Source organism: Lagenorhynchus albirostris, chromosome 4, assembly GCF_949774975.1.
Source record: "Lagenorhynchus albirostris chromosome 4, mLagAlb1.1, whole genome shotgun sequence".
Taxonomy (NCBI): Eukaryota; Metazoa; Chordata; class Mammalia; order Artiodactyla; family Delphinidae; genus Lagenorhynchus; species Lagenorhynchus albirostris.
The window spans coordinates 6,009,164-6,022,694 of NC_083098.1; the positions used below are offsets into that span (position 1 = coordinate 6,009,164).

The 13,531-nt window shown below is 40.4% G+C and overlaps 1 protein-coding gene across 1 annotated transcript in view; it reads right to left on the bottom strand.

The window, feature by feature from the left end:
• NAF1 (nuclear assembly factor 1 ribonucleoprotein) overlaps positions 1–11,782 on the bottom strand; it is a 38,850-nt gene extending 27,068 nt beyond the window's left edge. Inside the window, exons 1-2 of the mRNA XM_060147087.1 lie at positions 11,392–11,782; positions 8,784–8,952 (exon numbers count right to left, since the gene is read on the bottom strand). Of these exons, the coding sequence (XP_060003070.1) occupies positions 8,784–8,952; positions 11,392–11,645 (423 nt within the window). The 5' untranslated portion in view covers positions 11,646–11,782. The remainder of the gene's footprint in view (positions 1–8,783; positions 8,953–11,391) is intronic.
• Between the last annotated feature and the right edge of the window lie 1,749 nt (positions 11,783–13,531).

Sequence of the window (13,531 nt, forward strand, 5' to 3'; positions counted from 1 at the left end):
AGCACATAGTAGGTGCTCAGTAAAATGAACTGGCTTAGCTCATCAGTCCAAGCTAAAAAAAATCTCAGAAGAGGTCGCAGACTTTTTCAGTCAGAGCAGAAATTAGATAATGAAAATACAATTCTTAAAATTCAAAAGAGAATCCTCAAGGAATGAAAAGGACCTCAACCCGACCTTCTCAGTAACAAAGTAAAAAAGGCAGGCTTCCAATTAAGCTTCACTGCCTAGGACTGATGCACAGATACCTCAGCTTTGCAGTGTCAAACATTACTACAGCCATTAGATTAACACCTGGCCCGCTAATAACACAGAAGCTGCCCTGGTAAGATAATGAATGAATCTGCTCTGTCTCATAATCTCCTTCAAACAAAAATCAAGCACTTTGCTTTTCCAGGAGTGGAGAGAGGATGTGTGTGTGTGACAGAAACGAGGAGAAACACAGACACACTCCAATAACCAAAAACAAGGGGCCAGAACACATATTAAAGTACACTACAGCCCTGACAGTGCAGAGGATATAAAGAATCAGAAATAAGAGGCATAACGATAAACTAAAAAACTGAAGGAAGAGCTGATGAGGGAAATCCGGACCCTTCATCATATAAACAAAATCAAGTGCAATGAAAACAAAAGATTAGAAGGCTATTTACAGCCGCTTAGGAAGATTAACATATGAGCCTAGTTTACCTACAACCCCCATGGAAAGATTAATGAGGGAGTAGAAAAGACTCCTTCTATTCTGCTTATCCAATACAAGACACTAATTACATTTGATTATTTAAATTTAATTAATTAAAAGTAAATAAAATTTGCACTGCAGTCTTCAGTCATACTGGCCACATGCAAGTGCTCTGTAGCTATGGTATGAAGACAGGGTCACTATAGGACATTTCCATCACTGCAGGAAGATCTACTGGACAGCACTGCTTTACACTCTCACACAACCAAAGAGCCCTCCATTACTAAATATATACCCAGGTAAAGGAGGACCAATCTATTTTCGGCCATGAATACAAGTATAATTTTAAGGCCATATTATTGACATCACACACCATATTAGGTGTGAACACTAACCTGAATACTCCACTGGCAGAAATGAAGGTGTGTGATAAATCCCTGTTGTCATCATTGTTATTTTCCAAAATTAAAAACAAACTAACAACTGTTTTGGATGTACAGTATCTGCAACTAGATATAAATATCTATGCACTCATTTAAATAAAATTAATATTATCTTTATTGATCCAAAAATCAAAGAAAAGTAAAAACAGTTTTTATGGACATATTTATTCAAAATGTTTACATGTAATGACAAATTTAACAACAAAGAGTAGACAAGGAAAGGAAGAAAAGTATTTCACTCGCATCATCAGGCAAAGAAAAAAGTCACAGCATTTGGCAAATGAACTCCTGAAATTCAACATACTAAAGAAATCCAATCCTCTACTCTGACACACTCTATACCTCCAAGTCAAAGGCTTTACTAAAAGGCAATGTAGGGTTTCTTGCAGTAATGTAGGAAAGTGTAAATTAGATGACAGAATCAGCCTTTACCATGACAAATTATCCTATATTATTCAGAAAGGAAATAATCAGGAAGTTCAAATGATCAAATTCCAATGCTGCTAAGCAGGCCTCCACAACAGTAACTAAAAACAGAGCTGCCTGGAATCCACCTGATGCTAGTTCTGAGTCTGCTCCTCTCCACTCACTACTTCAGGCTTCTTAGCTATAAATAGTGAGAAACTGAGCAAAAAAAGTTCTGAATAATTCACACAAGTGATTAACGATACAATTTTAAAAAATGTTTAACAGCATGCAATCAAAAAGACAGAACATTAATAAAGAAATTACATACCAGACTTGAACAAAGTTACTCTGATTCTGGAGAACAGATGCTCACAGCTATGGCATTAAAGAAATGCAAGGTCCTAACCACACTTCTCAAGCAGGCGTGAAAGATCAACCACTGTCTATCAGAAGAATATGATTATATTCTGATTCTCAGACATCTTTATGGCCTACACGGTTGCTCAGTTAAACGAAAATTCAAATGAGAAGCACTGAACATTAAAAATCCACCCTATTAAAAATTAAACTGTAGACACACCAGTCAAAAAACAGTGCCTAAAACTTCCAGCACAAAAACGGAAGGAGCTAATGGGTCAAAAATGGCCCTCCGAGAAGACAGTCATACCTTACAATGGTCTTGACTTCCCCAGCTCTATGAAGACTTATCACTGGGGTAGGGGGAAAAAAATCAGTTAACTTATGATCTTTTGAGGTAAAATTACCTAAAGAACCTTGATTTGGGTTTTCACTCACAAATACAGAAAAAGGGCAGCAGATAGTGGGAAAGGCATCAAACATTCCAAATGGCAACAAATCCTTTTGGTGCCAGTTTGGGGAGAACTTTAAAAAGTGAGGAAAGCGGAATGAAGTTATCTGACCACTTTCTCATGTTACCCAAGAACAGAGGACATGCACGTGGAGGCCAATTACCTGATGCTATTAGGTGAGCCTTCACTTTTCAGATATGGTTGGAAAGTAGGATCCAATCTCTGGAGTACTGAGAGCCATGATTGTTAACTTTTTTTTCCTATAACTGGTAAAACATATTGGAAAAAAGAATGGATTAGGTCTCTACACTGTGAGTCAACTAGGACTTCATATAACATTTAGTTGGATTCATCAACTTCTCCACGGAAAGTACTTTTACAACATTCCATGGAACTCAGCTATTCCTTTAGCCATCACCAACAAGCATTAATTTGCCCTCATCAATTACCCTATCATATATGACACTAGATTCACATTAGCCCATTAAATATTTTCACCTACAAGTTGAAAGTGAACACTTCTTTGAAATGTCTTTATATTCTCTTATCTTCTTTATATTCTCCTTTTGTAGTAAACTACAATGTTCTCATCCCATCTTTCTCTAAAATTATTGTCACAAAAACAAAGCTCATAAGAATACTCTCGAAAGTTAACTGGCATAAATATAAAAGTAAAATAAAATCATAATCCATCTCCATAAGAAAAAACCTTCAATGATGAATATAACCCTAAGCATTATCTTTTATGTTAACTGAGGAGTCCATACCTCACGGAATCTAAGACACTGACTTTATATACCACAGAATTAAAAGCACTGCCAAAAAACTGTGAAGCTAATCACTGCCATCAATTATTAGTCCCAACTTTTCAGAAGTGTGAAAAGGTTAAAAAGTATCCATTTTAGAATTGAAAACACTCCCATGGATGATGAGTGAACAAAGAAACATTTCCTGAGCCCCTACAGCATAACCAACACCGGGGACACAACTCCACTGAGACAGACTTGGTTCTTTCACTGGGAAATTTCCTATTCTGCTCACCTGTCCGTTTCTATGGAGATCCTATCCACCTTTCAATCTAAGGTCAAGCCACGATGTGTTCCCTGACCACTGCACTGCAAGTCATCTCCCCTTCCACTCACTCCTTCAGCCTCCTGTACCTGGTACAATTCACTGGGCATTCAGTCATCAACTCTGTCAATCCTTCAGCTTCCTGTACCTGGTACAATTCACTGGGCATTCAGTCATCAACTCTGTTGTTACTCTGCTTTCAGCCAAGTGTGTATGCTCACTCTCTAGCTGGAGTCTTCTCTACAGACATTTACCTTTATTCTCTAAAAACAATCACAACTCACTTATTAAATCTACTGGGGATGGAGAAAGCTAATAAATGGAATGTTTCTGTGTAATAATGATCATATACATGTATATACACAGGGTATATATGGATACTCTACTGAATAAATCAGTATTTATTCAGGATTATTTGTGCTTCATACAAGCCTTACTGAAAAAACTTTGTGCAATGAAGCATAAAATCTTAATTTTTTAAAAAATCTGAGCACTGTTTTTAAAAAGCACCAAGTATTAATGAAAACCTACCTCCTCTCCAGTATATAAGCCATTTCTTAAATATCAGGTATTTTGAGAATGCTAGTAAGTGCCATCGGTATTCTAAGATATGATATAATAATTCCGGATATACTAAAGTCATAAAAAGCTGAAGTTGAACAAGGCCTGCATTTAGGACAAAACTCATCAACCAAGTTGGGCCCTGAAAACACCACATTCAATCAACGATTATTAACTGTAGAACAAGGTGCAGTACAATTTCAAGATGGTGGGAAGTCAAAAATGTGAAATAATCCACTGTAAATTCTGACCACTTGAGGTGGCCCACGTATTTCCATATCCTCACGTTAGGATAAGGGTCTGCACTGCCAGAATCAGAAAAAGTGTACTCACCCTAATACAACTATAAGGGTCAACCTAATTATACTGCATTTGTATGTTACCTATATTATACTGTATATTGTATATATACATACATTGCATTTGTATATTGCCTATGTACTGTATATTGTAAATTACACACCATATATTGTGTATATATATATATGGTATATATACAACATAATATAGGCAGTCTCTAAATTATGAAGGTAAATTTACCAAGAATTGCCTACAAGCATTAAGTTTTTTTCTTGGTCATGTTATATTACATGTATAAATACACATTATCTATATTGCAGTATTATCTATGTTTTATCCCCAAAAGCACTGTGATCATAATTTTAAAATATTATGTAAAAACTTCAGGTTTTCAATAGGTACTAATTTATACAATTCATTTCTGATTAAGACTTTGCAATGTCACAATCCCATGAATGTCCTTATGATTCTAAATTTTAATTACATCAGATTTATTTGAAAGAACAGTTAAGAACATAAATTGATGAGAAACTTCTTCAAATAGAACCTAATTTTCCAATTCACTGAAACACTGAATAAACCCTATGTGGTTTAATGTAGTTCCAAAACTGTAATATGCATACTGCTTTACATTTACTGTATAGATTACATATTAATATAAACCTTCTCAGCATTGAAGGGTTTATGTTCTAAAAGAATGATTCCACTTGGTTAACTTTGTCATATATTATGTAATTGTGACATTAAGAAAAAAGCCAATTAAGTCTATTCTCCTTTCCAATGCCTCTATGGCTGACCAATCCCTCGTTTTTCCTCTTCCTCTCATCTTTTTTTAAAACAAGTTATAACCACATCTTGTCATCCCAAGAGATTGTTGCAACTGTTTAAATCTAGTGCCACAACTACTGAGCCTGCACTCTAGAGCCCGCGAGCCACTACTGGAGCCCGCGTGCCTAGAGCCTGTGCTCCGCAACAAGAGAAGCCACCGCAATGAGAAGCCCGCGCACCACAACGAAGAGTAGCCCCCACTCGCCGCAACTAGAGAAAGCCCACACGCAGCAACAAAGACCCAATACAGACCAAAATAAATAAATTAACTAAAATTTTTTTAAAAAGCAACTGTTTAATTCTAAAAGAACAATCTCGAGGTTACCTCACTGTAGCTCCCACATTCTTACAATGAGAGATCCGCAATAGCTAGTAGGTAGATCACCAGGACCTAACTTTGCAACAATGGAAAAGATTTAAAAAGCTCGACCCAGGAAGGCAACATTCCTGTTTGACAAACAGGCTAAATGGAGGTAAAAATTAAGCTCGGCATGCCTGAACAACAATAGCAAACAGCCTAGCATATGAGATACTTCATAAAGAGGTAGGACATAAAACCGGGCTAAACTGGGCATGTCTATGTTCTAAAGATCTCAATGATCCAGCACAAACTCTGAAACTGGTATTAACTGTTTGGCCCATTTTAATTTATGTATGCCTTTTGGCAAAGACAACACAGAATATTTCTCTCATCTTCTTCAGAATTTCATTAGGAAATTAAATTAATAGACTACACAGAACAAACAGTTCCGCTGCACAACCCCTGCTGCCTAAGAAGACACACACCAGTAGACCTGAACAAATGGCACATTCAATACCAGCCAGAGCTAGTTGTAACAAAGGAGGGGATGCTTCCCAGGAAGCGCGGACTGCCGTCTTCTGAAAAAAGACAAATCTAAGCTGTCATAGTCAGGAAAGAATATGGCGCTAATAGCCAGCTCGTGGAGAAGTTTAAAGCAGGAGAGACCAGACGTACAGCCAGGAGCAAGAAGAGAAATGCAGGTGTAAGCGAGAATTAAAAAGATGACTCTGCAGGCAAACAGAAGAAGTGAGTCAGGAAACAAGAATATGACACTTGGATCGATGAGAGTCCCAAGAAGCGTACAAAAGAAACAGCACGGCCATCCACAAGAGCTAGCTTGGTTCCCGATGGCTTTCCTATCCAAGTAAGTTTCCAACAAATCCCCCTTCTCTTGATGCAATTTGAGGGTCTCTGTTGCCGCCACGAGAGTCCAATGTAAGTCATGTGATTAACTGCTCCCAAGTATTATTATTTCCCTCTTCCCCTCCACAGAAGATAAATACTATTACTGACAGAACAGCAACCCCGTCTGAAGTGTTCTAAGCCTCCCTTTCCTGTGACCGAGAACCCATTCCTTGTGGTTTGCATGGGGTTGAAAACACCCACCCAGCTCCCGCCCTCCTCAAATTCCACACGCTCTCACGCTTCCTTTCTGTCACCTGGCTCTCACACTCACCCTGTGCTTTCTCTCAAGCACACACTCTCCTACACACTCTCCACAAGAAGAGCAGTGACTAGGTAACTCATGTCCAGGCAATCCGAATACCCATCTCACTAGACTCAATTATTTGTTCAGGCCTGAGTACCGAGCCCCCGGTAAACCAGCACAAGTTCTCTCCATGGCTTTCATACAGGAGTATCAGTGGCCAAGCCACCAGCCCTGCGCAGAAACACCTACAGAGCAACAGAAAAAGAGCAGAGTCCTAAAGATACTGAGTACTTGTAGCCACACCATCCTTGGTGTTCAGGGCCAAGTCATTCTCTTCCCTTGAACTTCAGAGCTAAAGTCCTGAAGGAGTCCTCAGATACTCTTTCAGACCCTAAGTCAAAAAGATTTAGGGCAGACCAGAGAACTCATTCCTGCACCTAGCTCTGGCACCAGAGTGGCTTAAAAGACTAGGAACTTCTAGTACATTTATTTCCTAATCATGAAAATATAAAGTAAACAGCTAGTTAAGAATCCAAAATTTAAAAATAAAGACTATAATTGCCCCTTCCATCCTTCCCAAAGATCCTTCAGAACTGGCACAAAAAGGAACAGAGCAGCACACTATTCCAAGTTTTAAAAGCTAACATACTTTCCTTCCCAGCAAAAAATGCAATTTTCTGATATGAGCAAAGCATACACTCACAATTCAACAGCACTTCCAGCTAGTGACTGTATTTGTCTCTGCTTCATTTACTCTCTCTCTCTCTCTCCAGTAGGTACTATGACAGCAGAAAGGGGATGGGTCTTGTTTACAGCACTTGGCATATGGCAGGTGTGCTGTAATAGTTTAAAAGTGGGTGAATGTAAGATGCCTGTTCACTCACCCATTCTACAATCACATATTACCGTTGACCGAAAAGCACTCTGCTGGGCACTAAGGGAACCACGAAGACCAGGTCTGAACTCAGTCCTCAAGAACGTGGTTCCTGGCCTCTATGGACACAGACCCTTTTTGACTTTCTGATGAAAATACGAGCACTCTATCCAGAAAAATACCTAAGTATATTGACTAATATTTTGCATTAAATTCCAAGGGAAAAATTCCAGGTCTAGTAAGATAAATAAGAAAATGAAACACATACATAAATCAAAGTACTGTGGTCCTTTATTTGTTGATTCTTATACTCTAAGAGAGAACTTAAATAAAAAGGTGATCAAGATACAGGGAAAAGATCAAGTTTACCAATACTTTCAGAAAATAGTCATAAGTTGGGAGAGGCTTTGTGTAAAAAGACCACTGACAGAGATCAATGTCTATAATAGGGAAATATAAATTAATGATGAATTTGCATACAAATCCAAGGGTTCTCAATACATGAGGTGTTAAGTGAGATAGGAAATTTCTTACAACGAGAAAAAGGAAATAATATCGAGTGAATACAGTCATGAAAAGGTGCCTGAATGACTCTAGGCTTTAAAATTTTTTTTCAAATCTTGCTTTACTACTTCATTGATTTAAGTATTATATCATTACAGTCAGTGATCATTAAGGTTTTTAAAAGCTTTAATAATAACTAAAGTACACGTGGGAGTGGGGAGAATAAACATGTGGCAATATCCTGTGAAATTCTGAGAAGACTTTCCTCTTGGATCATAAGGTTTCATTCAACCAGACTACCATCAACCTCCTAGTAACAGCTTAGAAGGAAATAAGCACATAAGAGTTAAATTTATAGATCAAACCTATCAAATGTCAATACCAATCCACAATAAACAAGTTTTTTCCAACTGTAATAATGAAAACACTGCAAAAACTTCAAGTAAATATAAATCCTCAAAAGTGCAACCGACCTAATTTCACTATTTCTCTAAATGCAGTCGATTAAAAAAATAATTTCAATTGCTACTTAGCAAAATTTCCTGAGTTGTAGAGCAAAAAAAAAAAAAAAAATCTTTACACTCTTTAGGGAAGATAAAAAATGAAAAGCAGCAAGCCAAACTGGATGCCCAGCACAACTGTCAAATGTTAGCGTTGGAAGCAACCTGAGAAATTATTCAGATCAATACTTTCTTTTACTTAAGAAAGCCAAGGCATGGCAAAGGTATGACCAATAAAAGCTGAGAAAGGTATTCAAATTTATAGAGCAGATATAGGCCAAATGAGATCGATACTGGTACCATAAAATATTTTAGAACATGCAAATTAAGTTCAGTAACAAATCTAAGTACTTACACTTAGAAGTAACTCATCTTTTGTTTTAAGAGGAAAATTCTTATTTTCCTTCTCAACTTGTAAATCATCTTCTCCATCTGACAGCACTGCAGGGAGGGATATACGGGACGAAGACGATGAGGATGAGGATGAGGAAGAAGAGGAGCTTGAACTATCGGAATCTGTTTCACTGTAGAGAAGAAAAAATTGAAAACAGTACAAAAGCATTATTATGAGGGTACCAAAATACGATTATTCAACTAGGAAATATCTACCTTACTAGATGTTTATGGCTGCTGTTCAAAAGCTTAGCATTTCGAAACTGACTATGGTATTTGGAAAGCAGTCTTTAATCCATTGATCACAAAATCCCTGCTATAACCCAAACCCTCTTATTACAACTGCCTCACATGTCATGCCACAGTCTGAATATAATTAAGCATGTGACAAATCACTGACAGAAGAGAATTCTGGGAAAGGCACCTCTCTTATTAGTCACCAAGGACAAAATCACAACTAAGCCAAGAGAGTTTCTTCTCAGTCTTCAATTTGGAAACTCCTCAAAGTTACTAACCATGCTGAACACTACTCTCTGAAATCTCCTTTAGCCCTTGACTTCCACAGCAATTCTCAGTGCCAGTAACTCTCCTCTTAAATTGTTTGCTGGTAGCCACTTCAGCTCCTTGTATGTACTGTTTCTAAGAGTCCCATGCTCATGTTCTCTTCTTTCTCTGGTACTCTTTCCATGGATAACCTCATCCAATGAGCTCAATCATTACCAATGTGCAGATAACTCCCAAATCTTCAGCCTTGATATCCCCAGGCTCCTCTCCTGATCTCTAGTTGCTTACCAGCAACTGTGGTATGAATGACCTATACATGTCTCACACTCACAAGTTAAAAGAAAAAAGTGCATTCTCCTTACTAAATCTGCTTCTGTCTTCGAGCTTCTACTTTTATTTCATTGTTTAGTCCTCAATCCAGTCACCAGAGGTAAAAACCTTGGAATCATTTCAAGCTATTGCATTCTCAGTCAATGATAAAACTGGTAAACATGACTCCTATTCCGCTAGAAAAATCTGAATACAGAGTGTGTATTAGGTGATATTAAGGAATTAGGGTTCATTTTACTATGATTTATAATGACATGGTGGTTATGTAAAAAGTATTTTATCAGAGATGAATAGTAAAGAATTTACAGGTAAGGTGGCATGCTGTCTGAAATTTGTTTTAACACTACCAGGTTAAAAAAAAATGTTAGAAATGTTAGATAAAACAAAGTTAGCAAAATATTGGAAAGTGTCAAGTTTGGTGATGAGTATATGTTCATTCATTGTATTACTCTCTGTACTTTGTATGAGTTTGAAAACATCCATATTAAAAAGTTCAAGTAAGTTTTATCTGTAATCTGACGTTCAAATTTACATGTCCATACCAGAATTGTCCTCTGAACTCTAAACTCATCATCCTACTGCTTACATGACATCTCCAATTTGTTGTGAGGGAAACCTCAAATTAACTGTCCGAAGTTAATACTCCTATTGGTCTACAGCCCCCATCCCAGTAAACAGCACCACCATCCACCCAACTGATGCCTCTCTGACTCGGCCACTACAACATCTACTAGCGACCCTGATCAGGGAGATGTCAAAATATTCAATCCAAACATGGTCACATCGTGGACTAACGGAACATCTTTCCAACTGCTTCCACACTAACCCTGCCCACTCTGCTTTCACTCTTGAGCCCAGTTCAATTCCTTATCCACAGAGCAAAACATCAGAACGTTAACCTGAGCATGTCAATTATCTGCTCAAAAATTCTTCAATAGTTTCTCCACCCATTAGAATTAAAACTTTATCATGGCCAGAGGGTCCGACCGGGTTGGGTTCTCCTATTACTTTCTCAGTGCCTAGCTTGTTCCTTCGTGGTAATTGTCACCAACTCACTGGCTGATTGGTATGTTTACTTTTATTTTTCGTCCCTCTCAGCAGAATGCAGAGCAGGGGTAGTATCTATTTTGTTAACCGCGTCGCACAAGACACAGTCAAACACTTGTAGACGATGTGCAGCGTGGTGTAGTAACGTCACGCCGAAGTCCCCTCCCTCCACAAAACTTTCATATTTAAAAGACACCGCGAGAGAGGGGGGAGGTGGCTCATAAAACCTACGGAAGCCTGCAGTAACACTAAAATAACAATATTTCGCTAATTTCATTAATAATTCCTCACCAGAAAGCTTCTACGAACAAAACTGCCGGGACCCAACTTGTAAACACATAAAATCCTTCACCTGATGCTCCATTTATCTGGCTCCACAAACAAGCGCACACACTAAACTGGATGGGGAAAAGTCGGCTCTGTCCCAAACTATAAGCTATAACCACCAAGGACACGCCACACGACTGGTCACGGAACAACCCTATATCCACAGATTTCCTATACTCTAGCTGAAAACGATACGGTGTACACAAGACCCCCAGACTTCGGGGACGAGGGGCTCTGACGGCGATGCTCAGGCCCCGAGCGCGATCCACAGGGGGCGGCGAGGAACGCGCCCCGGCTCCCCGGGCCCTCCCGCTCCCCGAGCCCGCCCCGGGCCCCGCGCCCCGGACCGCCGGGCGCCCGACCTGTCCGAGTCGGAGTCCGAGTCGGAGTCCGACGTCTCCAGGCTGCTCCCTCCGGGATGCGGCTCCGGGAGCGACGGCGGGGCGAGCTGAGGCGGCTGCTCCCCCGCAAGGTCCGGGGCCCCCTCGTCCGCCCCCGGTACTGCGACCGGAGCGGGGTCCGGAGCCGGCACGGCCAGACCTTGGTCAACCCCGACGCCGGCGCCACCGAATTTCAGAGTTTGCAGCTGAGCGGCGGCGGCCTCCACCACCTCCATGGCGCCGCGCTCGGAGCGCCCGCGCGGGGAGATACACCACCTCGGCGGCGGAGGCGACAACGAAGCGCTGGGCCGCTTCCCGCGCTGCTCGGAGAGCTGCACGCGGAACACCGCGCGGAACCGTCCGGAGACGTGCCCCCGCCGTGCACGCAGCTGCACTTCCGGCAGCGCGTGACGTAGAGAGACGCGACGGCGTTCTCTGGGGCGGGGCGGGGCGGGGCCGGGGCCGGGGCGGGCGGGGCCGGGGCCGGGGCCGGGGCGGGCGGGGCCGGGGCCGGGGCGGGGCCGGGCCGGGCCGCAGACCTTTGCAGCCTGGACCGCGGGATCCGAAAGCCGCCGAATTTCCTGCGTCTTGGGAAGTGCGTCTCACTCCGCAAAGAGGGATGGAGAGACTTTCCTGCAGCTGCTGCAGGATCTGGGACAATTCCGCGGAGGCGGAGACTGGTAGGAGGGATGACAGGACAGGGAGATGCCTGATGGGCCGAGACCGTACACATCAGAAACTTGAGCCAGGAATCCTTGAGCAGGCACTTCTAGTAGACTTCCTTAAAGTTAAATGGAGTTCCAGCCGTGGATAGACAGCAAGCACGATGACCATCCATCTCAAAACGATTACAACTCTTCCATTTTTTTTCCTCCAAAGCGCTCCCAATTTAAAGAGAGCACTAATTGTGGAAAAAGTGTTGCTGCTGGTTGATGTTATAGTTGATACCGCTTCGCAGAAAGGGTGGGATGTAATTAAAATGACTAACTTGGCCTGAGAAACCATAATTCTGGGTCATAAGGAAGGCAAGGAAGAAGTTCTTAGGATTGAGGTAGAGATCAGAATTTTCTGGTTTTCTGTTAGGACTTCAACTTGATGCATCCACCCCTCGAGTAATAATAAATAATAATCGTCGTGACCACTGATTAAGCATGCATATGTGCCGAGAACTGTACCAAAGACGTTATCAATTATTTACGGAGTTTTACTGTGTGCCCTCTACAGTACTAGACCTTCATAGAAATTAAGACAAGAATAATGCATAGTCTCTGGAGCTTACAATTTAATTGAAGTGAAAAGGTCAACGCACAGGAGATAACGAGAAAGATATTTGAAATGTGAAAGGAAGTTAAATAAGATTGATTGGCTGTATCATGGAGACCTTCCAAAAACAGGCAGGAATTTAAACTCGAGATACTATTCTCTAATGCAGTGATTAAGCAGAGCTCAGTGTTCCCAGCTAAATAGACCTGTGTTCAAATCTCAGCTCTACCATTTCCTTGTTGGTGTAACTGACTTTGGGCAGAGAGTCTAACATACCTAAATTTCATTTTCCTTATCTATAAAATATAAAAATACTATCTCATTTAGTTCATGTGAACATTAATTAAGTTTTTATGCAAGAGAATGGCATGTGTCATACACATTCACAAAACTATTTGATAAATAGTTTCACACATGGACATGAATAAAATGATACTTCAGTGATGATCTTGCAGAGATATGCATATTAATTTAAGAAGAAAAGAAATTTGAGTCAGAATACCCTCCAGCCAGCCAAAAAGGTTTTGTATTTTTCCAGGAATTGAGTGATGAAAGTCTGAACAGATGCTAGAGTCAGTGAAATAGAGTAAAGGAAATCCTCAGCATCAGAAGAAGACTCAAAGTACTCTAAAATGTCTAACAAGGAAACTGGAAGGAAGTTGGTATTACTGATAAAGATGGAGAAGTTGGAACAACATAATGAGTTTGTGATGTTGAGTTTGAGGAAAAACTACACAGTCAATTGAAAAATGCCAGCAGCCCTTTGAAAATATGAGAATGGAGTTGAATAGAAAGGCTAAGGCCAGAAGCATAGGTTTGGGAACAATTCAAATACCTAGTTGTTCACTCCGTGATCATT